The sequence below is a fragment of the Panthera pardus genome, unplaced genomic scaffold (genome assembly GCF_024362965.1).
Source record: "Panthera pardus isolate Hobbes unplaced genomic scaffold, ASM2436296v1 HiC_scaffold_8, whole genome shotgun sequence".
NCBI classification, from domain to species: domain Eukaryota; kingdom Metazoa; phylum Chordata; class Mammalia; order Carnivora; family Felidae; genus Panthera; species Panthera pardus.
In genome coordinates, this window is record NW_026527013.1 from 15078018 (window position 1) to 15102357 (window position 24340).

The 24340-nt window shown below is 51.6% G+C and overlaps 2 protein-coding genes and 1 long non-coding RNA gene across 7 annotated transcripts in view; all 3 read left to right on the forward strand.

The window, feature by feature from the left end:
- The window catches only part of EXOSC7 (exosome component 7), a 47889-nt gene extending 36346 nt beyond the window's left edge, over positions 1–11543 (forward strand). The window contains exons 8-9 of one of the 5 annotated variants that reach the window (XR_008420430.1): positions 8151–9358; positions 9866–11543. Coding sequence is in view for 3 of the 5 variants with exons in the window: in XM_019416515.2 (XP_019272060.1) it covers positions 86–190 (105 nt within the window). In the remaining 2 variants the exon portion in view is untranslated. Of the gene's footprint in view, positions 1–85; positions 329–1406; positions 2566–8150; positions 9625–9865 lie in introns of those variants that run through there. The other 4 variants (XR_008420429.1, XM_053897695.1, XM_053897696.1 and 1 more) reach the window with 4 other exon arrangements.
- An 834-nt stretch (positions 11544–12377) lies between these two features.
- On the forward strand, positions 12378–19847 carry CLEC3B (C-type lectin domain family 3 member B). Its single transcript, XM_019416519.2, has 3 exons — positions 12378–12597; positions 16209–16307; positions 19356–19847. Exons 1-3 carry the CDS (start codon positions 12489–12491, stop codon positions 19754–19756), a joined length of 609 nt encoding a protein of 202 aa, XP_019272064.1. The 5' UTR covers positions 12378–12488; the 3' UTR covers positions 19757–19847.
- Positions 19848–20137: 290 nt separating this feature from the next.
- On the forward strand, positions 20138–24340 carry LOC109247687 (uncharacterized). The gene is made up of 2 exons (XR_002071829.2): positions 20138–20940; positions 23255–24340. It is a non-coding gene; the product is annotated as an uncharacterized LOC109247687 (long non-coding RNA).

A 24340-nucleotide genomic window follows, 5' to 3' on the forward strand; every position in this document is an offset into this window, starting at 1 on the left:
GACGGCTGGCAGGCAGCGAGGGAAGCTCTCCTGGTCTGGGTGTGTGTGCCTCACAAGTGGGTGTGTGCTCTCTTCTGCCCTGCAGACTGGCAAGCGAGTGGGCAAGGTGCTGCACGCCTCCCTGCAGAGCATTCTACACAAGGAGGAAAGCCTGGGGCCCAAGAGACAGAAAGTCGGATTCCTGGGATGACTCACGTCAGCGCAAACACGGGCTGCGTGTTTCTTCCTTTTCCTTTTTTAAGCCGCAGTTTGTATATATTTTTCTTACCTGCTGTAAACCTGAGCTGACATTCGTATGTGTAAAATTAAAGTCTGTTTTCTAGTCCGGTTTGGTATGGCTAGAGTTCTTCAGCTGTAAGCCAAGGTGCCGTTCGGTGACCGCCCGGAAAGTCTGGCCCTCGTCTAGCCAATGGCAGCTGAGCCCAGGGTTGCTGTCCAAGGGGGAATTCTCTGGTCGTGCCTCTCCAGGGAGACTCCTTTATCTCCTGCTGCAGGAGTTCAAAACAACAACACAAACACGAGAATAAGGGCCTGCCAGAAAAGTGGTTTAAAGGAAATGCTTATGATAATGTATTTTGTGAAAAATATTTCCCCTGTAGGGCTTTCAAAACAAGAAAAACACACACACGGTTCATTCTTGTGGATGTGGTGCTTCTGAGGGAGAGAAGGGAGGCATATGCCCCAGATACATACCCGTGGCTTCTGCCGGGCTGGTGAACCTTCCTCAGTCCCAGGGAAGCCCAGTTCTTGCTTCCTGCCCTCCCAAGAAATTCACGCCGAGCTCCCTAGGGTCGGGGTGCTTAGTGGCCACTTTGCCCCTTAGCCACAGCTTTCTTATCACTCGTTTTGAAATTGCTCTGCATTTTGTAACCACTCCCTGGTGTTTCATAAGATTTCCTTGCTTTATCAGCATGAAGAAGGCTGCTTCAGAGATGTTGTCATGTGATTACTCAGCCTGTCTTCACACTCTGGGGACAGAGGGAAGGCCATTCTTGATGGCCCCAGAAGGCTCCTCATAGCCTGTATTCGACTCACAGCGCAGTGTGTTAGAATTAAGTCTGCTCACAGGTTGAGCAATCTCTGTTTTTTTTCCAAACTGAAACTCCCCAGTCAGTCTTACAGAGCTGCGGGGAAGGAGCTGATTCACCAAGGGCGAGTATTTCAGCCATGGCATTTGCCCTCTGCATTTCGGCTAGACAAATAGGGTGAGGAGTTAGGAACTTAATGCCTCACGGAAGGAGCATAATGTGAGCTGAAGCCGTTGCAGACCAGTCCCAGAGGCCCTGGCATGGCGCCTTCCGGCATGGCCAGGTCCGTCCAGCAGAGAGAAATAGTGCCTAGACTTGGGGCTGCCGCCCTCTCGAGAACACAACCTGGGTTTTCATTTTTCGTAAATGCTTTTCCAGCGATTGTTCCTCCAGGCACCGTGACAGTGCTCCCAACACATCAGCCTGCTCCTCCCGCCCCTGCTCCTGGCTGACTGCCCGTGATGGAACATTGACAGTGGTCAAGAGGCAGCCAGACTTTGGATCAAGTTTAGAAGCTTCAGTCTTGCTGATTAAAGACCTCAGACGGACGAGGCTTTGCCAGGCTGGGGGTATGACCGCTGCCCAACTGGGCTGACTGGCCGAGCGGTGAAAATGGAGGTGAGAAATATGTTAGCATCTGTCTCTGCCACCACCTTTCCTGAAGGCCACCCCTCCTGGTAAGAAGTGCATATCACAGGGGCGCCTGGGTGGCTCAGTCAGTTAAGCGTCCAACTCATGATTTCGGCTCAGGTCGTGATCTCATGGTTTGTGGGTTCGAGCCCTGTGTCGGGCTCTGCCTGCTGCCTGCACAGAGCCTGCTTGGGATTCTGTCTCCCTCTCTCTCTGCCCTCCCCCCAACTCACATACTCTCTGTCTCTCTCAAAATAAATAAGTTTAAAACAAATTTTTTAAAAAGTATACATCACACATGAAATGGAACACCCAATGAGCAAGGTCTGTCCAGGAGGTTCATATATTGGAAATATGTGATGATTGCAGCTAGAATAAAGGAGGAGAAAACTGATGGCAGAGACTGGCAAAGACTTGGAAAAATACTGTCCTGGAGAGACTCAGTGTTTCCTCCAGCAGAAAGAGAGCTGTCCTTAGCAGCCATTAAATAATCATCAGGGAATGCAGTGTTCTAGAATATTCAAGTTGATCTTTTAAAAAAAATTTGTAACGTTTATACATTTGTGACAGAGACAGAGTGCAAGTGGTGGAGGAGGGGGGCGGCGAGAGAGAAGGAGACACAGAATCTGAAGCAGGCTCCGGGCTCTAGGCTGTCAGCACAGAGCTCGAACTCACAAGCCGTGAGATCATGACCTGAGCCCCTAAGTTGGTCGTCTCGTTTCTGTGACTTCTTGGTCTCCCAAATCACGTAAATTTAAGCCTACAAAATACACCCGTTTCAAATATTAGCCCGCTCGGCCTTGAAGTATGTGCACCCCAAAAGTGCTGGGGACTTAACCCTTCCTGAGGCAACCCACAACCATGTGGGGACAGGGACCGTGGAGACATGCTGTTCCACCTGATCCTCGGGTGGACGCTTGTGGGACCGTGCCTCATGACCTCATGACCTCATGACTGTGGTCAGTCCTTTCCTTCCTTGTTTATTCTCCCCAGTCCCTCCCTGTTGGATCACTTCCCAAATAAACTACCAAACACGAGTCCTTGTCTCAGGCTTTGACTCGGGGAGTGACCCAGGCTAAGCATTTGGTACTAGACGCGGCCTTAAAAAAGCAGACCCTCCAAATGGGTCTTGGAAACGAAACCAGTCATTGGCAGATAGCAGCAAAGGCCCTGTGGGTCAGTGATCAGTGTCCTCATTACCAAAACTTGCCTGTGGTGGGTTGGGATGAGGTCCAGGAGAGGTCATGTGGGGTCATGTGAAAGCTCTACCACATGGAAGCATGGAGTCAGTGGTAATTATGGGGATTGTTTAGTTGACTGGCTTCTATTAACTCTGAAAAGCCTTTTAGAAAGGAATGAAAGGCTTGTCGGCCAACTCTCAACTTGTGGTGTGGCATAAAAACCAGGGGACCTTCATAGTACAGTTTAAGGAGACCGATCTGCAGCTTCTACATAGAAGGTATTGACATTCAGACCCAGGATGTTCTTGTGCATGACTGGCAGAGCTGTGAAGGAGACAGGCTGCCTCCTTGGCCAAAGTCAGGGCTTTTGTCAGGAGAGAAAGGGACTGAGACCTGGGATAAAGACAGGATTTTCGTCCCCAGTATTTCCCTGAATGCTTTGGGCAGACAGAAGAAGCCCCCGCCCCCTAGCTGAAGGAGAGCAGCCATTTCCTGGAAGAAACACGTGACCACCAAAATAATTGCAAGACCTGGCTTGGCATGTACCAGGGAGGTGGGAATAGGAGTGGGTCTTGAGGGTATTGGACCAGGGCTATGGCTGAAAAGAAGATTTCATGTCCTGGTAAGGAAGTCCGACTTGTTGCTAGTTCCCTGCTGGGGTAGCTCCCTGAAGTTTGGACCTGAAGTAAATGAGGAGGAGATGCCAGAACGGAACACACATAGAAAAGGCAACAACTCTTCTTGGATGCGTAAGAGCGGTGAGGTCACAGGGCAAACCACTGCTCCCCAAATTGGAGAGAGCAACAAAGAGCCACAACTTCCTGGAAACCAATAAGGGAACTGGCCCAGGGGAGGGAAACCTGCATTATAACTGGTAGATTGCTGGAGGCTCAGTGTGGACAGCTCTGAGAGTTAAAAACTCCAGAGGGATCCAGTCATCAAGCCTCCCTACCCCCTCCACTTTTGTGAATTTTATCTCCAGGAGCTCAACCTGCTTCTCACAGTGAATTTCAGAGAAAAATTCTCTCCTGCTTTTAGCAGGTGGGAAGGGAGAGAGGGAGGGGAGGACCATTTGTAAATATACCAGAGCACTCCATTCTTTTTTTTTTTTTTAATGTTTATTTATTTTTGAGAGAGAGACAGAGTGTGAGCTGGGGAAGGGCAGAGAGAGAGGGAGACACAGAATCCGAAGCAGGCTGCAGGCTGTCAGCACAGAGCCAGACACAGGGCTCAGACCCACAAACCGCGAGATCTTGACCTGAGCCGAAGTCGGACGCTCAACCGACTGAACCACCCAGGCGCCTCGGAGCATTCTATGCTTAACAAGGCCTGCCCTCAGGAGAAACTACTTAACCAGAGCCTAACTGAACTGAACGAAGGGAAATACCCCACTCAAGCCCCCTCTAGCCCTCCTGTCTCACCTAGGGGTGTATGTGTGTGAGGGGGCTAGTCAGAGTCAGGTAGCTGAGAAGCAGCATGAAGTTCACAGTCCAGGAGGAGAGGCACACTAAGAGACCTGGTCACACCACAGATCACTTCCCCTCATCAGCCTATTTATGGCAGTTCCTTTTTACCCAGGACATTGTGTTTGTCCATGAAGTAAAAAGTATGAGGCATGCTGAAAAGCAAAAAACACTTTGGACAAAAAGAGCAGGCACCAGAACCAGACTTGGCAGGGATGTTGGAATTAACAGACTGGGGATTTAAAACAACCATGATTAATATGTAAGGGATCTAATGGATAAAGTAGACAGCATGCAAGAACAGATGGGAAATGTAGGCACAGAGCTGGAAATCCTAAGAAAGAACCAAAAAGAATTGCTAGGGATAAAAATGCTGTAACAGAAATGAAGAATGCCTTACAGGTTTATCTGCAGGCTGGACATGGTAGAGGAAAGAATCTGTGAGCCTGAGGATATATCAATAGAAACCTCCCAAAATGAAAAGCAAAGAGAACAAATACTTGAGAAACAGAATGGAATATCAAGGGATGTAGGACAATGATAAAAGGTGTAACATAGGCATGATGGAAATACCAGAAAAAGAGGGAAAGGAACAGTAGAAATATTTGAGACAGTAATGACCGAAGATTTCTCCCAAATTAATGTCAGACACCAAACCACAAATCCTTCAGTCAACTGGGTATAAAGAACCTGTATAGACTACTTCATCAACAGCTGAATATACATTTTTCCCAAGCCCGCATGGAACATTTGCCAAGATAGACCACATTCTGGGCCATAACACATACCTTAACAAATGTAAAAGCATAGAAGTCATACAACGTTCTGCTGTCAGACCACAACAGAATTAAACGAGAAATCAATTACAGAAAGATAACTGGGAAGTCCCCAAATACTCAGAGATTAAACAACACACTTCTAAGTAACACATGGGCCAAAGAAGAAATCTCAAGTGAAATTAAAAAAAATATTTTGAACTAAATGAAGATGTAAGCACAACTTATCAAAATTTGTGGGATGCAGCTAAAGCAGGGCTTAGAGGGAAAGTTATAGCAATTGAATGCATATTATTAGAAAAGAAGAAAGATCCAAAATCAGTCAGCTAAGCTTCCATCTTAGAAAAAGAAAAGCAGATTAAGCCCAAAATAAGCAGAAGAAGAGAAATTACAAGAATGAGAGCAGAAATCAGTGGAATTGAAAACAGGAAATCAATAGAGAAAACTAATGAAACCAGAAGTTGTTTTTTTTTTTTTTTTTTTTTTAATTCCAGAGAAGGGAGAGATCAGAAGCGATCAGGCCATCATCAGCCATTTTCTTCCCTGGGGATATTTGCAGGTTCTGCCTATGCACTAAGGATCAGATTTGGTGCACATAGAAGGATCCTAATGGGAGGGGGGTGGGAGAAACCAGCAAAACCTGGCAAGATTATGCAGGGCTAGGGTGATGATTTGGAAACCTCATGATCCCTAATAACACAGCCAGGTTTACATTTGTTGAATTCTTAGGCTCTCTGGGGAGGCAGGGACTTTTAGTAAGGTAGATTGAAATCTGTTGTATCCTATAGAGCTAATCAGGTTTTCTGTTTCTTCTTGTGTATGCTTTTATAGCCAAGATTATAACTGGGCTGAGCATGCCTAGTTGATCCTTCGCAAATTTACAAATCAGATGATTTACTGTCTTGCCCCTGGACTCGACAGAATAAAGGGAGGGACAGATGCCCTTGAGCCCTGAGGACCATGTGCCTTCTCAGACCAGTCCTCCTCTTCCCACACCTTTGCAAGTCGCCAGCCTGCCTCACACCTGGGGTCTGCGTGTGTCCTTGCAAGGATCCCATGTGTAGGTGGGAGAGAGATTATTGTCCCATTTTATGGATGAGGAATCTGGGTCTTGAATAACTTGCCCCAAAGGGTGCAAGTGCCAGATGTCTGAGCTGGATTTGAAATCCAGGACGCCAGTGCTCTTCATTGGGGCGTTGTTGACCTTTAGAGACAAGACAACCAAGGAACGTGAGCCCCCTAAGAGCCAAGAACTTGGCTAGGTGGTGTATCGCCTCTCCCAGTGTTGTGTGCCCCAGGGCCTGGCAATACTGCTTGAATGCATGACAGCACCAGGCCAACGAGGTTTGAAAAGGAACAAAAGACTGTCCTGATGAGAGGGTCCTGGAGGCCAAGGTTATAAGCCATTTGTCTTTGGTTTTGACGAAGGGCCGAGACTGCCTTTGCGATATTTTTGGAGGTGTGTACCCTTCATGCTCTTACCTTTGAAGAGAGTCTGGAAAGTTCTCTGCCTCCACAGGCGGGCCACATTTCTGTTGATACAGGGCCAGCGAAACTAAAAGGAAACAGCTGTGCAGGACGAGGGTAGGGGGTGGGGGATGGCTCCATGTTGGGCCAGAAGTTTTCATGGTGTTTGGGCTGACATGGGTGGGGTGGCCAGGGTTCGTTTTATATAACTCAGACTTCCAACAGCTTTGGAGATGGAAAAAAACCAAAAACCAAAAAAACCTTACTTAAAAACAAAAATATGCCCTTTAGAGCTCTCCTGGTTTTTCTGCCTCTGGGCTTTGTTATCAAGATCATTCTTTGTTCAGGGAAATTGGCACGAAAAGATTAGACCCTGAAGGCCGTGTGTTGGTGCACGGACATGTCCCAGGGGAGGGAGGCGGTCACTCGTGAACATTAGCACGACTCTCCTGGCTGAAACCATCCCCGACTTGCTCTTCCGGCTGGCCGAGGCCTCACAGGCAGGGCCAGCAGAGGAGGTCTTTCATTCTGGGAGAATCGAATCCATCAATTCCACCAGGGCTGTCCGTGAGTCCGTCACAGGTGACCACAATGGTGGGCCTCACCTGGCCAGGGACAGTGGGTGGTGGACAAGGGGAGCCGGATATTTTAACGGCTGTGAGCTCGACATTGGCAACAAATGAGGCACGGTTGCTGCAGAGAGCCCATGAGTCCGTGTCTTTTTGAACAGTGACCATTCTGACCACAGGCAGGCCCCTCGAGAACATGTATTGTTCTGGGAGCTGAACCATAATGAAAACAAGTAACAAGCAGAATTCTGTCGAAAGGTGATTTTCCAGAAGGTTAAAAAAGGTCCAGGAACCGTATTGTAGAGGAAGATGGGAGCAAAAGGAAAAAAAAAAAACAAAACACGGAGAAGGGTCACAATGGCCAGTTTTAGGAATTTGCTGGCCTCTTCCGGGATTGCCCCCCTGCCTCACTGCAGGGGAACTTCACAACAAGCCGAGACTCTGATGATGGACCAGCTGCTTTGCAGAGTAGTGAGCTGCCCGTCCCAGGAGGGGTTTAAGCGAGTCCAGGGAGTCTGAGAGGGTCAATGGAAAGGGGCATCCCTCATTAAGATACCAGACTGCATCTTCCAACCTGCTTTTTAACTCAGAGGCTGAGAGACAGCGGGCCGCTTGTATTTTCTGAGGCCCACCGAAGCAATTAAAAAACGATGAAATGCCAAAATAGGTTTACAAAAATAGTGATGCATCTTAAATGCTTGCCGTTAACGATATCGCCCTTCTAACACACACAACCATGCACGGCAAATGCTGTTCACAAGACGGGACTCCCTTTTAAAGCATCATTCTGATGGGGTGCCTGGGTGGCTCAGGCGGTTGAGCAGCCGACTCCTGATTTCAGCTCACGTCATGATCTCACGGTCTGTGAGTTCAAGCCCTGCCATCAGGCTCTGTGCCGCCAGCTCAGAGCCTAGAGCCTGTTTCGGATTCTGTGTCTCCCTCTCTCTCTGCCTCTACCCGGCTCCCATTCTCTTTCTCAAAAATAAATAGACATTAAAAACAATTTTAAGTGTGCGATGAACTTGTCTTCTCTTAGGGCTGTGGGTGTATCTCCAGGGCTGCGTAGACCCTCCTTGGGAGACATGCCAAGCCTACACCTGGGGAGACCCCAAGACAAAAGACACCTTCCCTGTCGTGATGTTATGTAAGTCATTTTACTTGATTTAACTTTTTAAAAGTTTAGAGAAAGAGAGAGAATGAGCAGGGGAGGGGCAGAGAGAGAGGGAGAGAGAGAATCCCCAGCAGGCTCCACACTGTCAGGGCAGAGCCTGATGCGGGGCTCAAACTCACCAACCGTGAGATCATGACCTGAGCCAAAACCAAGAGTTGGATGCTTAACCGACTGAGCCACCCAGGCGCCCCTCCATAAGTCATTTTAACAGCACACTGACTCCCAGTTGCTTGCAGAGGGGCTCCGTGTATTGCACACACACATGCACACACACCAATGAAAAGCTGCAGGGTGAAAAAAAACAGACACTGCTCACCACTTACGAGAAAACTCTCCAAGGAAGCCTCCTTCCTGGAGAACAGAGAGTTCACCTGCCAGGTTACGTAGGAGAGAGTCGCACTCCCCCATTAGCCTCGCTTGGGGGCGCTAAAGCTGGACAGAGGCTGAATGTGTCCCTGCTACCTCCCCGGGCCCCGGTCTGTGTCCAAAGTTTAAGGTTGGCTCGAGCAGCGCTTTGAGTTCTGCCCTGCCTACATCTGCGGCTTTATTTCTTCCCCATCCCCACCCCCATTAGTGTTCAGGATGGAGAATGTGCAGGGTTCTGTCCACCAGGAGCGCTGTCCACATTTCTTCCTCCTGTCCTCTCCCCTTCCCTCTGTGGTCCCCCCCCCCCTCAGCTGGGGGCTGCCTTCCTTCCCACCCCCGCGCCCCACCCCGTTAGGTGCCCTTGGAGACCCCAGCGTAGTCCCTCAGTCCCAATGGCACAGCGGGCCCCTCATATTGAACCCCTGATGCCCAGGCACATCACGGAGGGAATGAGGGACTCATGGGACGCTAACAGTTCCAGCCGTGTCCTGGCACAGCGTGGCTCCTGTGTGGCTCCTGCGTGACAAGACACGGAGCAAGGGGCTCCAGTTTTCTGAATTGCCACGGCAGAGCTTTTCGGGGGCCTCCTCCCCAGTATACCTAGGGCAAGGCCTCTACAGCCAAGCTCATGGTGATGAACGTGGTACCTCTGGCTGCCCCGTGTTGGGAACAAACTCCTTCCATTTCCCTGCTGCCGAAGAACCAAGGTGAGAAAACCAGGACAGCAAAGGAGTTAGTAAGAGAAAAAAAGATCAGTCGTTTTCTTTTGCCACGTGCTACCCACCCAGAGTTCCAGGAAGCAAGGCTCCCTTTTGGACTGGGTGCTCCGTGGCCCCAACTTGTCTCCCCGAGGGCCCAGCTGCACCTCTAAAATCCTCTCCTGCCCTGAGCACAGGAGATGGGGAGCACGGTGTCACCAAAGGGTCCCCCAGTGCTTGCTGCCTGCCCCCGGCTCCCGCCCTGGGCCACCACAGTGCCTGGGGCCAGCCCCGCCCTGCCGCAGACAGGTCCCTGCCAAAATCTGGTGGGGTTAAGGCAGGCTCCCTGGAAGAAAAGCCCAAATTACATAGTACTGTATTTTCTTTTTGAACAATCTTAAGCTCACAGAAAACCGTCAATTCCAGCAGGAAGACCATTTGCCCCCTTAGTCGTTTGTAAGTTGTCAGCCCGATGCCCCATCACTGGCTTCATCTGACAGTGTGTGTCGCCTCCAGGCAAGGCCACTGAATCCGTCCTACGGAATCACAGCTCACCGTCCAATTCGGGACAGCAGCAGGGACACGTGACAACCACGTGCTGCTCGGGTTTCTCTGACTGGTTCGGTGGCACCCTTGCGAGCGGAAGGGGCCAGAATCCCAGGCTGCGTCTGCTGTTCTGTGCCTTCAGTCTCCTTCAGTCCGAGATGGTTCCTCAATCACAGTCTGGCCAGTTTGAAAGAGCACAGTTTTGCAGAAGGCCGCTCAGTTGGGTCCGTGTGATGTTTCTTTGGCAGGAATCTCCTGGACATGGGGGTGGGGGTGGGGGTCTGCGTGCTTTCTGTCTGTCCCTCGATCCCTGATGCTTTTACTCTGCTCACTTGACGAAGGTTGGTGGCTGCCAGGCTCCTTCCCCGCGCGCTTTCTCTTTTTCTCTTGGTAAGTGATAAGTATTTTGTGGCCAAGTAATTTGAGTCTATGAATAGAGCCCGTTCTTCATCAGATTTGCAGTGGATTCATTTGCTTATTTACGTGTGTGCGTGCTCAGCTCTCCTACTCCGTGTTGCTATCGCTCTTTTGCTGACTTTCGGACCCCCGGAAGCTCCCCCGAGCTGGCTCCCTGTGCTGCTGGCACGTTCCCATCATTCCTTAAGCACTTTCCTGCTATCTGGCCAAACAAGTTGTTCTGGGCTCCTTTTTGACTTTCCCTGCCCCAGCCCTGGAATCAGGCCTGTCTCCCAGGTGCTCTGGTGGCTTTTCGTGGGAAGCTGTGTTTCGAAGCCAGTACTTGGAGGCTAGGAGGGCTCGAGGCCTTGGAGGAGGCGTCCCTGCTCCACGGCCCTCCAGGGATGGCTAGGGAACAGATGTGCACATTTCCATCTAAATGTACGGGTTAAAGACCCAGATGGATTAAAGACCTCAGCGTCAACAAGGAAAAGTATCTTAAGAAAATGTGGGGCACCTGGGTAGCCCAGTGGGCTCAGCAGCCAACTTTGGCTCAGGTCATGATCTCGAAGTTTGTGTGTCCGAGCCCCCTGTCGGGCTCTGTGTTGACAGCTCGGAGCCTGGAGCCTGCTTCGGATTCTATGTCTCCCTCTCTGTCTGCCCCTCCCCGACTCATGCTCTGTCTGTCTGTCTCTCTCTCCCTCCGTCAAAAATAAATAAACATTAAAAAAATAAAAAATAACCCCTTCTGTTAAATGTATGGGTTCGTCTTTATATGTTGAAGTCCACCCTGACACATCCATAGCTTTGATTTTCATTCTACACCATACAATTCATTCTCGTTGTCTCTGTCTCCATATTTGTACTTCTCTGATCATGAGAAACCTGGTTCCCGTTGTCTTTGATAGATGTGCTTATTCGACGGGTGCCCCTGTATGTACCCTACCTCTCAATCCCTGCCACCCCCACCTCCTGTGCAGGATCCCCTCCTCCCCTGGCTTGGACTCCATGCAGGGCCTCTGCTCCCATCCCCCATGCCCCCTCTGCACCCTGCAGGGCCAGGATATTCTTTTCTCCCCGCTCCCTCTCTGGGGCACCACACCTTCCACTCTCCCCCTGTGGCCACCTCTGCTTCAGGATGGGATGGTCAAGAAACAGAATGTGAAGAAAGGAGAGGACTTCCTTGTATTCTTAACCAAAAATGCACCAAGTGTCTAGGGACAGAACTGCAAAATAATCACAACAAACATTCTTTTTTTTTTTTTTTTTAAAGTTTATTTATTTACTTTGCAAGGGGGGTGGGGAAGGGCAGAGAAAGCGGGAGAGAGAGAGAATCCCAAGCAGGCTCTGCACTGTCAGCCCAGAGCCCGACTCGGGGCTTGAACTCACGACCTGAGCCGAAATCAAGAGTTGAATGCTTTTTTTTTCTTTTTTTTTAAGTTTATTTATTTATTTTGAGGGAGAGAGAACACACGAGTGGGGTAGGGGCAGAGACAGAGGGAGAGAAAGAATCTCAAGCAGGCCCCCCACCAGCAGTGCAGAGCCCGATGCGGGGCTCAATCCCACGAACCACGAGATCATGACCTGAGCCATCACCAAGAGTCGGATGCTTAACTGACTGAGCCGTCCAGGCGCCTCGATCATAACAAAACATTCTACGCAATCAGGCACTCGGCCCCAGGCCATGCTGGAAAGAGGCCTCCACAACTGGTAAGTCTTGGAGTCCCCCCATTTGGATTCAAACACCGGCACTGCCCCTGCGTAGCTGGGGCAGGTTCCTTCACCTCTCTGGGCCTCAGTTTCCTCAACTAGAAACTGGGGAGATGACAGTACCTCCCTCGTGTTGCCGGTACGAGCCCTCCATGAGCTAATGCCAGGGGAGCACATGACCCTGCACTTGCCCAAGGTAACTGCTCTGCAGATGTGAGCTCTGACAAGTATTGTGTCTTTTTCAGAATCCTAGAAAATAGGGATTCTGTTTTAGAAGGCAGGGCCAGGATGCCGGGTGGGTGTTCCCTGGGCAGCGAGGCTCTCCCAGGCCTTCCTTTTTTGCAGGCTTTTTTTTTTTTCTTTCTTGGCACGCCCGCAGCCAAGTCTGGGAGGGTTTCCTGGACAGAAGTCCCTGTGGCCGCTGCCTTAAGACGTGTGGGCTGGGCCGCGGCCGCCACTGCTCTCCGACCCAGGCCAGTGCAGCAGCATGGAGCTGTGGGGAGCCTACCTGCTCCTCTGCCTCTTCTCCCTCCTGACCCAGGTCACCACCGAGCCGCCAACCCCCAAGGTCAAGAAGGCTGCAAACATCAGGAAAGGTAAGGAGGGGGACAGGGCGCCTCCCCCATCTTCCAGGGAGCCGGTCACCCTGTCCTTTTCTGCTCTTCCTGCTTTCCTCCCCACCTTCATTTTCCTTCTTCATAAGTCCCGGGAACCTTAGCGAGGTACGCTTGGAGCCCGGGGAGACTTCTCCAATACCGGGGGCGGTCGTCAGCATCGTAAGCATCGTTGACTCTCAGATTGGGAAAGAACCTTCCAGATCACCTAAACTGACACCCACTACCCACCCCCGCCCCAAATACGTTGAAGAAATCAAACCTCTGGTCTGGCAGTGCCAGTGGGCTCTGTTTTGTGATCTCCGAAACTGCGGTCACTCAGCTCCAAAATGGGGAGCGTGGCATTTGCTGAAAGGCTTCTGGTTAGGATTTCACGATCCCAAACATGCAAGTGGGCCCCGTGCCTGGCGCGTGGGATATACTTTAGGTGCGGGGGGTGGAATAAAAGGACCAAGTTAATTCTCTGTGTGATTAGTGCGTCTCACAGCCTTGAGGAAATAAAAATGTGCAACCCCCAACGAGGACACCAGAAACGGGTTCGTGTTCCTTCTGTTGCCTCGGGGTTTGGGGTATCTTTGGGTCGCCTTGGCTGCTGCACGGCCTGCCCTTGGAGACCTGCCTGTGGTGAGGTCACCCCAGGCTGTGTTGAGACAACATTAGTGAAATGCCATGGCAATGAACCGGGCTGTCACCCCCATAGGGCTCAGAGGCTCCGAGAGAGAGAGTTCCAGGGGATGAGATTGTGGATTTAGGCAGAGAAACAGACAGGCTGGAGCCAAGAGCATGGAAAAGGCAAGGCAAGGGGGCGTGGGCCACATTCCGGCCCCTCTCTGAGCCTCCTCTGTAAACGACAGCTGCCCATTGGCCAGGGACTGGCGGAGTGTGGAAAGGTGCCTCAGGACAGTGGAGACCCACAGGGCTGTGGCTCAGTTGGTGAAGCATTTGACTCTTTTTTTTACGTTTATTTATATTTGAGAGGGGGGGGGGAGGGGCAGAGAGAGAGGGAGACACAGAATCCGAAGCAGGCTCCAGGCTCTGAGCTATCAGCACAGAGCCCAACTCGGGGTTTGAACTCATGAACCGAGAGACCATGACCTGAGCTGAAGTTGGAGACTTAACCAACTGAGTCATCCAGGCGCCCTAAGCATCTGACTCTTAACTTCAGCTCAGGTCATGATTTCACGGTTTGTGGGTTCGAGCCCCGCGTCAGTCTCTGTGCTGACAGTGCAGAGCCTGCTTGGAATTTTCCCTTTCCCTCTCTCTCTGCCCCTCCCCTGCACTCTCTCTTTGTCTCGCAAAATAAATAGACATTTTTTAAAAGTTCAAAACAGAATGGATACCCTGCTGGCATTTATTTTGAAAAGCAGATTTATATACACGTACACATTTACTTTTATATGGGTAGAATTTTTCTGGAAGGCTCCACAAGAGTTAGTGACAGTGATTACCTCTGGGAAGAAAAACTGGGTAGCTGACAGCAAGCTCAGTTGGAAAGGAGACCGATATTTTGAACGGTTTGGGTTTTTAAAAAGTTATATGCAGGTATTACCTTCTCCAAAATTGTCAGTAAAAAGAGAAGAGTCAATATCCTGCATGGTTGTGTCCATGAGCATTGGCTAAAACTGCCACGTAGAGATCTTTGTAAAGGACACACAGTTCCAAGGGCAAATTATAGGATTTTTACATGTGGAAAGAGTTGCTGATTTCTCAACTACCAAAGATTTAGTATTTATTTAATCACGTGAACCATGTGTTTTGTCATTTGAGAAAGGAGGTCAGACCAGATGATGCCTTGGCCCTCTCCAGCTGTCGCACTCGAACCCTGGCCCCAGGTGGTCTCCGTGGCGGCCCCTGGAGGCCCTGGACCCTGGAGGCCTGCAGAACAGCTGACAGTGACCACAGCCCTGGCCTCTCCCTGAGCCCCGCTTCAGTGTTCTGACTCACCCTGGTTTTTCTTCCTTCCACCGATTGCCCACATACACAGCAAATGCTTCCAGAATGCTTCTCCACGGGGGCCAATACATGTGCTGAGCATCCGAACAAAGGATCGCCAGCCTGCTCTTAAGGTGCAAATCGGAACAAAAACCTTGGTGGTTCTCGCTCGGGCACCAGCGCCATCTGGGGGCGGGGGAATACATTACAGTCCAGGAGCCTGGGCCCCACCCCTGGAAATGCTGGATGCAGGGGGGGAGGGCAGGAGGCGGGAGGCATCTGTGTCTTCCCCAAATCTCCAGTGATTCCAAGGAGCCGCCAGGATTGAGGATCCCAGGAACGAGTGAACCGGCCGAGGCAGAGGCCCAGCAGGAAGCACACATAACCCCACCAGGCTAGTCTGCCAGCCTCAAACCCTCCCTTTTATTGCCTTGCTCATCTGGGTGTTATTTTCCTCATATTTAATAAGTTACATCACTAAATTCTGCACATACAAGTATGTTTCTTGCTCACATTTGTTTCCTGCGATTCCCCTGCAAAAGCCTCTTATGGGTGGACAAAGGCTCTGACCTCATCGCTCGTGACCTTGGACTTTATGCAGGCACAGCTAAATGGACCGCAGAAGCGCTTCCCCACCCTCTACCCCAAGCCCTGCAGCCTTTTCTGAAGCCCCTGGGATTTCAGTAAGACCAGGGTCCACCCACAGAGCCTTCATCCACACACACACACACACACACACACACACAGGAAGATACTTCCCACCTGCCCCTGTCGGCCCACGCATAACCAGCTCCCAACGGGCCTTTGTGCTCAGGATGGCTCAGGTCAGGAACCTACTCGTGTGCTGTCACAAGGGCGGGGAAGGCCCAGCTTGGAGCCTGGTGGACCTGGGTTCGGGCCAGCCCTGCCTGCTGCTGGCTCTGAGATCTTAGGCGAGTTGCTTCCTCCCATCTTCGGTTTGCTGTTTGTGATGCGGTGCGATAGAAGAGAGACGCATTACCCCTGGTCAGTAGGGTTGATTTAAGAGACAAGCACTGTTCACACCCTTTGTTTCTCTTAGGCTCTAGTCTTCTTTGGAGTCTTCCGAGGTGGGGGCTGCTAGCATCCCATTTCGCAGAAAAGGAAACTGACTTCGGAGAGACTGAGCAACTCGCCCCAGGCCGCTCACGGCCTTGTGACCTCAGAGCCCACGCACCTGTGCTGTCACACTCAGCCCCCAGGCTGGAGCGTGTGCCCTGCTGGGCCACGTCCTGTTGTTCCAGCCTAGGGGGGTGAACTTGGCAGGGCTCAAGGGCATCTGGCTCTGCTTCCTATGCTTTGTACTCCTCTGGATCTGGGAGCAGCGTTGGGCGTGCACCCCCAGCCCCTGCCAACCCTGACCCCATCTGAACCCCAGCAATATTCCTAAACAAATGTACAGGTCTCACTTACGGAGGAGCAAGTGAAGGATGGGTCCCCTCCCCCCAGCAGATGGAAAATCACAGGGACTTAGGCTACCACCAACGGGGACAGAGAGAAAGTAGTCCAAGATATCAAGGTCTAGGGGTGTCCTTTCCTTTGTCCCCTTGTGGTGGATACAGGTAGCGTTTATCCCACGCCGTCCTTGCCAGCCCGCATCCTTAACTGCCTTCCTCACGCGTCTGTGATTGTCTCCATCCTAGATGTCGTGAGTCCAAAGATGTTTGAGGAGCTTAAGAGCCAGCTGGACAACCTGGCCCAGGAGGTGGCCTTGCTGAAGGAGCAACAGGCCCTGCAGACAGGTGAGTGCGGACGACAGCCTCTCCGGGCAGGTGTGGGCCAGAGGAGGGCTCAGGCGGCAGCCAGCAGTGTGCCTGCGGCCAGTACCGGGGCCCCGGCTGTAGGCCAAGAGCCGAGGGGCTCAGGGAACCCCCTCCTCGGCCCGCTTCCTCTTGGGTAGGTCCCCTGACGTGTGTGCAAACGGGAATGTTCTCAAAGGACAAAGACTCTCCCCCAGGAAGCGCATTACCACCCACCGGAACCGTGGCCCCAGGAGCACTGTGGAGCCAGCCAGCAGCCTTCCTAAAGAGCTCCCAGAGGACCGTCCCCTCAGCCAGCCCCCACAGCCCTAAGGGGCAGTTGGCTTGCCTCCCCCGCGTGTCAGCACATTTGCTGAAGCTGTCACTCTTGATCATCGTAATGATGCTGACGCAGGGTTTATCACAGCCATTTTAAGGAAACTTAGGGGCGGCTGGGTGGCTCCGTTGGTTGAGCAGCTGACTCTTGATTCCGAGTCAGATCATGACCTCACGGTTCGTGGGTTCAAGCCCCGCCTCGTGCTGACGGTGTGGAGGCTGCTTGGGATTCTCTCCCTCTGCTCGTCCTGCTCTCTCTCTCTCTTTCTCTTTCTCTTTCTCCAAATAAGTAAGTAAATAAAAAAAAAATGAATATGGGGAAACCAAGGCAGAGACAAGTCCTTTTCCTTGCCCACGCTCACCTGGCCGGTTAGTGCAGATTAGGGTCTGAATGCAAGCAGCCTGCGCAGGCTGGGTGGGAGGGAGGGTGGGTTTTGGTCTGCCTGGCCCTGCGCTAACCAGACAAGCAAGGATGGACCCAGTCACACAGCCCCAGAGCCTGGGGGCAAGGTCGGGGCTCCGCCACCTGCCCCAGCTCTACCTGGGCCACAGTCTCTCTCAACCACGTTCCTTTCATAGCGGCTCAGACTCGCCTACTCCTTTGCGACCTTGCCCCAGAGAACCAGGCTAATGGTACTAGATTACACTTACAACGTGAGTTTGCTGCGCGCCTGGCACTGTTCCAAGTGCTTTTTGTACGTGAACTCCTTCTCCACAGAAAAGCCACGTAGCGGGGCTTATGACTAGGACCCCACCTCCATTTTCCACCAAGAAGCTGAGTGTCTTGCCAACTGTCAGAAGTAGCAGAGTGTCGCTCTTAGCTCTGCTCCGCTGCCTCTCAGGTTCTCATCTGGGAATCACCTCGGTCCCTTCTTAGGAAATCTGCCAACCTCCCTGTGCTCACAGCCATCCTCTCCCTTAGGGTGACCGAGGTGCATCCAGCTCCTGAGCCTTGGATCTCCCCTCCCCTCGTGTGTCCTTGGAGACCTCCAGATCCTTCTCACTGGGCGGTTTGCTCACGCTTCCTCCCACCAAGATCTTTCCTTTCAGCCTCCACACCGGCCATCCTTCTGGCCCGCTGAAGTGCCACGCTCTGTTCCTTCTACCACAGGGCCTTTGTCCATGCTGTTCAGGCAGCTTGAATTGCTCTCCCAAGATCCACCTAATACGTGCTTCTGGCATCACTGTCTCAGGACTCTCTCGTCCCTTGTCTCAATCAGTCTCCTCAGTTATCATCCTCACAAAATGATGTTCTCTCCTTCACCACATTTACTGCAGTTTGTAATGCTATATTCATTGGTTGATTTACGTCTGCCTCCTTTGCTAGATGATAAGCCCCAGGGACACAGGGACCATGTTTGCATTTGACGACCTTATCTCTTCCACCAACTTGCCCAACATAGTGCCTGCCACATATCAGCACTCAGCAAATTGCTAAAAAAATTTTTTTTTAATGTTTCTTTATTTTTGAGAGGGGGTGGGGAAGGACAGGGAGAGAGGGAGACACAGAATCTGAAGCAGACTCCAGGCTCTGAGGTGTCAGCACAGAGCCCAACGCGGGGCTCGAACCCACAAACTGTGAGATCCTGACCTGAGCCAAGGTCAGATGTCCAACCGACTGAGCCACCCCCGCCCTCAGCACTCACTAAATTTCTGAAGAGAAATGATTTTCTTCAACCAGCTTAACATAGCAGCCGGGGTCAGGGAGTTCTAGAAAGGGAAGGGTCTACCACGATTTGGCTTCCAGTTATAGAACACCTCATAGTAGATTAAACAAAAAGGGAGTCTGAAAGAGGGTAGCTGTTGAGCTTTTGTTCAGAAGCTTTGCCTCACGGCCGCAAGATGGCTGCTCCAATTCCAGGCATCATGAGTGCATTTTGAGGCAAGACGGAGAAAGAATGGACCAGCCATTTACCAGGAAAATGGAGGTCTTCTATTCCCATCTTGCTGATTAGAGCTCTATTATAGGACCACCAGTAGCTTCATTACAAGAAGGAAGCTTTTCCAGCCTCCGTAGTCGAGGCAGACAAGAGAGAGAGGAGTTGGGAACCGATGTTGGTTGGATCAGCCGTTGTTGGTGGCAGTATCCGGGAACACCGAGGGAATGTTCCCAATGAGCACAGTGCCATTCTGGCTGTCCGTTTCCTCCTCTGTGCAGTGGGAGGTGCGTGGGCAGATTGCACAACAGGCCCTAAGTCTCTCTCTCTCATGTCTAAGCTTTGTGCCTGGACAAAGTCCGTGTAACCCGTGTGCCCCTTGCCCCCTGAGGTGAGGATGTGGTGGGGACCTCCTGGCACAACGTCTCTGACATATGGCAGTCCAAACACCGCCCCCACCCCATGCCTGCTGATTCCTAGGAGGTTCACGGCCTCCCAAGCTGACAGGGCCTTCCAGAATTCCCCCGCTTCGGGCAGAGATGTCCCCGCCCTTACACTCCCGCGTGCCCCAGGCCTTGGAGGTGGCACGCAGGAAGGGCCCTGACCTTGAGCTAGGGGCTGTCTGCAGCTGAAAGGCTAGCCTTACCACCTCTGGCATGGGGACGAGGGCTCTGCATCCGTGTCCATCACGGCACCCCTTCTGGTGCCCCCTGGGGGCTCTCCAGGGCCATGGGGGTGGCCGGGCGGGAACCGCAGGAGAGTGGGCCTGGCCCTGGAGGTCGGCCTTGGGCTCGGGAACCTGCAGACCTTGGGTGATGGCCATCTCTGCCCCCTGCAGTCTGCCTGAAGGGCACCAAGGTGCACATGAAGTGCTTCCTGGCCTTCACCCAGGCGAAGACCTTCCACGAGGCGAGTGAGGACTGCATCTCACGCGGGGGCACGCTGGGCACCCCGCAGACGGGCTCGGAGAACGACGCCCTCTACGAGTACCTGCGCCAGAGCGTGGGCGCCGAGGCCGAGATCTGGCTGGGCCTCAATGACATGGCGGCCGAGGGCACCTGGGTGGACATGACCGGCGGCCACATCGCCTACAAGAACTGGGAGACGGAGATCACGGCGCAGCCCGACGGCGGTAAGGTCGAGAACTGCGCCGCCCTGTCCGGCGCGGCCAACGGCAAGTGGTTCGACAAGCGCTGCCGGGACAAGCTGCCCTACATCTGCCAGTTCGCCATCGTGTAGCCGACGGTGGGCAGGGGAGGGGGGTTGCGGGGACCGGGGCGCCCAGCCCGGATCCCCGGTCGGTGGTGCAAATAAAGTCGGTACCTCTGGACCCAGAGTGGCTGTGTCTGTGTTGGGCCCACCGGGCGAGGAGCTCCGGAGAGGTGGGGGGAGGGGAGGAGGAGGGTGGGAAGGAAGGAGGAGGGACGAGGGGAAGAAGGGAGGATGGGAGGGGAGTAGAGGAGGTGGAGGAGGGGGAGGGGAAAGTAGAAGGAGGGGAGGAGAAGGGAGGAGGGGAGAGGGGAGAGGCGGAGGCGGGGAGGAAGGGAGGATGGGAGAGAAGGGGACGAAGTGGAGGAGGGGGAGGGGAGAGTATAAAGAAGGGAGGAGAAAGGAGGAGGGGAGAGGGGAGGGGCAGAGGGGGAGAGGAGAGGAGAGGGAAGGTGAGCTGGACACACACGGTTCACACCACGAAGGGTTTCTCTGCAGGAGGATGGAAAATGAGGGGAGACTTAGATCCCCCCGACTGCAGCTGCCTCTTTTCTTTGCGTAACATTTTCTCGTTTAATTTCCTACTTACTGAAAAGTTGCAAGAATTCCCAGGTCCCCCTCCTCCACATCTTCCAAAAATTAACATTTCCCCCTATTTGCTTTATCCTTTTATTTTTTTCTGGACCATTTGGCAGTAAAGTGCAGACATGATACCCCTTGACCCCTAAATGCTTCCGGGTATTTACTTCCTGAGAACAAGAACATTTTCTTACATAAGCACAGCACCGTTATCAAAATCGGGAAATTGACGCTGGCGCAATGTTGCTGTCTAGCTTACTGCCCTGATTCCGATGTCCAGGCTTCCTTTTGGAAACTCCACTTCCACGTGCTGGAGTCCAGCATCCCCTCCCCAGCTCCAGAAAAGGGGAGACCCCCCACCCCCTGCAATCCCTCCGGCTGTGGATCCATTTCTGGGATGCCCCCGACATCTGAGTCCTGCTGAGGGCTGAGGGGTTGGGGTGGGGGATGAGAGAGGAGGGTGCCCGCAAGATAATTTGCATTCCTGTCCTCCCCCAGCACACCCTGGGGGCCGATTTGACAATTGCCAATACTGCCTAACTGGTGTGTCTCCTCCTTCCCACTCCTTACAGGAAGCTCCACGCTAGCAATGACACCCACCACTTGCTGAGCCCACCGGAGTACAGGAATTTTAAGTATGTTGCTTTATTTAATCTTGTCCCCCCAGGACAGGATGTGCTATTATCCCCATTTTGTAGAAAAGGAAGCTGAAGCTCAGGGAAGTTAAGTGACTTCCCTTGGGGTCACCCAGCGAGTAAATGGCAGAGCCAGGATTTAACCCAGGGCTGATTCCAAAGGCCTTGGCCTTTCCACCACCGCTGTGATGTTTGTTTGCTCCATGTACTGGAACCTTCTGGAAATAAAACAATAGAAAAGTGGTGCAGTGACCCCCCCCCCCCCAAAGGCTACTGGCCAGCTCCTGGTGTGACCTCCCTGGGAGACACCTCCCTAGGGGAAGTCTTCCTTGTCCCATCAGTCCTGGTATCATTCCACAGTCTGGACGTCCACACTGCCTTTTTCTCCCTGGCGGTTTTTTAGTGTATCTTGCCTTCAGGAATGAATTGATAACAGTTTGATTTGCTGCATGGCAGGAGGGTGGGCTGGGGGAGGTAGCTTATAGTGATCGGTGTGCGTACTTCATGTCAGGCAATCTGCTGGGCACTGACACAGAAAGCCTCTTGTGTAATTCAGTAATTATGGGAAGAGGTAATACAATCCAGTTGTAGAGACAGGCTCAGAAGGCTGATGCCATTTGTTCAAATGCAAAGCTGAGACAAATCTAGGCCTTGCAGCCCTGAGTTTTGGGCTCTTTTTACCCCACTCAGCTGCAGGATGCAGGTGACCAGGGTTTTTTTTTTCAGAGTTCCTGACGCGGGTGGCTGCCCGCAAGAGGGCACCATGCCTCTGCATGTGAGCACGGGTCCTATGGAGAGGTGCCACCCAGGTGCCTCTTGGGCAGGCAGCCAGCACTTCCCGCCTCCAGCACCAGGTGGCAGTATGGCCAAGAGAATCGTTATGCATCGCTAATAGGGAGGGTCACAGATGCTCTTACATTTGGAACACGGAGACCAGTGGATGGCAAACTGGGGTACACCTGTCCCAGGATCTTGTTTTTTTTTTAAGTTTACTTTGCTTTTGAGAGAGAGCGAGCGAGCAGAGGAGGGGCAGAGAGAGAGGGGGACAGAGGATCTCAAGCGGGCTCTGCGCCACGTGGGGCTCGAACTCACACACGGTGAGATCGTGACCTGAGCTGAAGTCTGATGTGTAACTGACTGAGCCACTCAGGCGCCCCTTTCTTGTTTTTATTTTAATTTTTGGCACTCTGTGTTTTTGGACTGTTGTGTTATGGACTGTTTTGCACTCATTTTGAATATCACGTTGAAATATGAGTTATCATGATTACTAAGGTTGTTTTTGTGTTTTGTTTTGTTTTGGGTGCTTCCTTAAATTTTGTACCCCGGGTGACTGCTTCACACGGTGCTTTACTCACCTCACTAGTCCTGGCCCCGGCTCAGAGGTACAAACTTTGGAGAATCTTCCAAGGTGTATATAAGCAAGGATAGGAATTTGGGGTTTAGGACTTCACCTTCTCCTGGAAAGAAGTGTCCTAATGTTCTCCTGGAACTGATATTGAAGCCTCTTGTGCAATCAGCCTTTATTCTCTTCCTCATGCTGTGTTGCCTGGTGTGTAAGAAGCTTTGGGGATGCCGAACAAACAGACAGTTTGAAATATTGGTCAGGTCGGTGGGTCTCAACCCTGGCCAGACATTAGAACCCAGGCTGTATGCTGGACCAATTAAATCCAAATCTCCGGGGAGTGGGCCCAAGCACTGGAGTATTTGAAGCTTTCCAGGCAATTCCAAACAATAGCGGTTGAGAACTGCTCACTTTGGGAAGCCAGCTACCTATTAGGTTAGGATTTTGGAAAAAGCCCAACAGCCCCAGAACATCTTCCTCTTCGGTCTGCCTCGGTCTGAATTTCCTACCGTTCTAAGCCTAATGCACGCTAATCAGGATTGGCCAAAAGAAGTCTGGTTACTGTTTTATATTGATTTTGACAGGATGCAGAGGCTCAACTTGAAGGAGTTAGTATAAGTTAATTTCACTAGAAAGTAGACATGTTTATCCAGTTGGAATTAGACTTCGTTGCATATAATGAAAAATCCCAAATAACAGGGCCTTAAGACAGAAATCTGGAGGCAGATAGTCCAATGCTGATATGGCATCTCTAAGGTCACAGGGTATTCAAGGTTGCCTTTGTTTTTCCCATTCAACCATTCTAGTGTGCACTTTCTGTCTTTGGGGTCACCTCATGGTCCATGATGGCGGCTGGAGTGCCAGCCATTATTACCCACATTCCAGGCATCGAGTAAAAGACAATGGAGAATGGGCAAGAGAGTTCCAGTCAGCTCCCTTTAAGGAGTCTTCTCTTTTCCTTATGTTTCATAGGCCAGAACTTTGTCAAATGCCTATCTGCAAGAAAAGAGGAAAAGTACAACCCTTTAGGTAGGTACCTTCACTCTCCAAATAAAATCAAATGTCTTTAAGGAAGAAGGGGTAAATGGTAGGTAACTAGCCGTTTGAAGTTGTAGTATGGAGCCATTGCAGACCCAAAGCCTGACCGTGGGAGGGAACTAGAAACTAGGAGGCCAAATTAAGTGATTTTGAAGAACAAATGATTTGTTCATCTTGTTCCCCCAAACTTGCTGCTGTGGGTCTTCCGACTTGTTTTTAGTTGGGCATCTGGGTCAAGCCCTAGGGATTTCAACAAATTCCTAGTTCCTAAGCACAGCCATCTCAGCCTCAGATTGGGGTCTGTGGTCTCCCAGGGCAGCCGTCTTCCTGAAGAGCCCAGACCAAGAAAGGTGTAACCCCCAGGTGCTTCCTGCCTGCCCTTACCTGGGTGGTAGAATCGGTGACTGCCAGTCTGGGGTCAAAAGCCACAGGGCATACCTTGGCTGCCCCTGGCTGCATTCTGTGAAGCTTTCTCTTTCACTCCCCTGGAGAGTTCGTTGCACACTGTATCACTTACGGTCCCAGCAGGAAGCCGAATCCAATTCAGGCAGTAAGAAGGATTGTAACGAAAGGCCTATGGGAGGCCCTCGTTTTGCACAGTTCTGACAGATATGAATTTCAATTATGGATAATTTCAATTATTTTAAATGACGCCGGTCCCACAGCAAAATGGTTCCAATCTCCATTCCACTGGTGTATTCACTCTGAGCAATTGTCTCAAGCTTCAACGTAAGGTGTAGTTGGACTACTGGCTCTTCAGACCAGAAATCGCTATGTGAACAGCAGGTACGCTGTGTGATCGGTGACCAATCATGTCACCTCTTTCAAGACAGACAGCAAAGTATTCAGTCGTGTTGCTTCCCGTCTCCCACTGATGAACCCAGGGGACATTTTACAAAGACGGAGACCTGAAACAGGGAACTGGCCAATGAAAATGCAGCCCAGCAATGAACCCTAATAATGCAGCAGAGAAATCTGAATATAGACCAGGGAGGGGGCATGGTTAGAGAAGAAACAGCT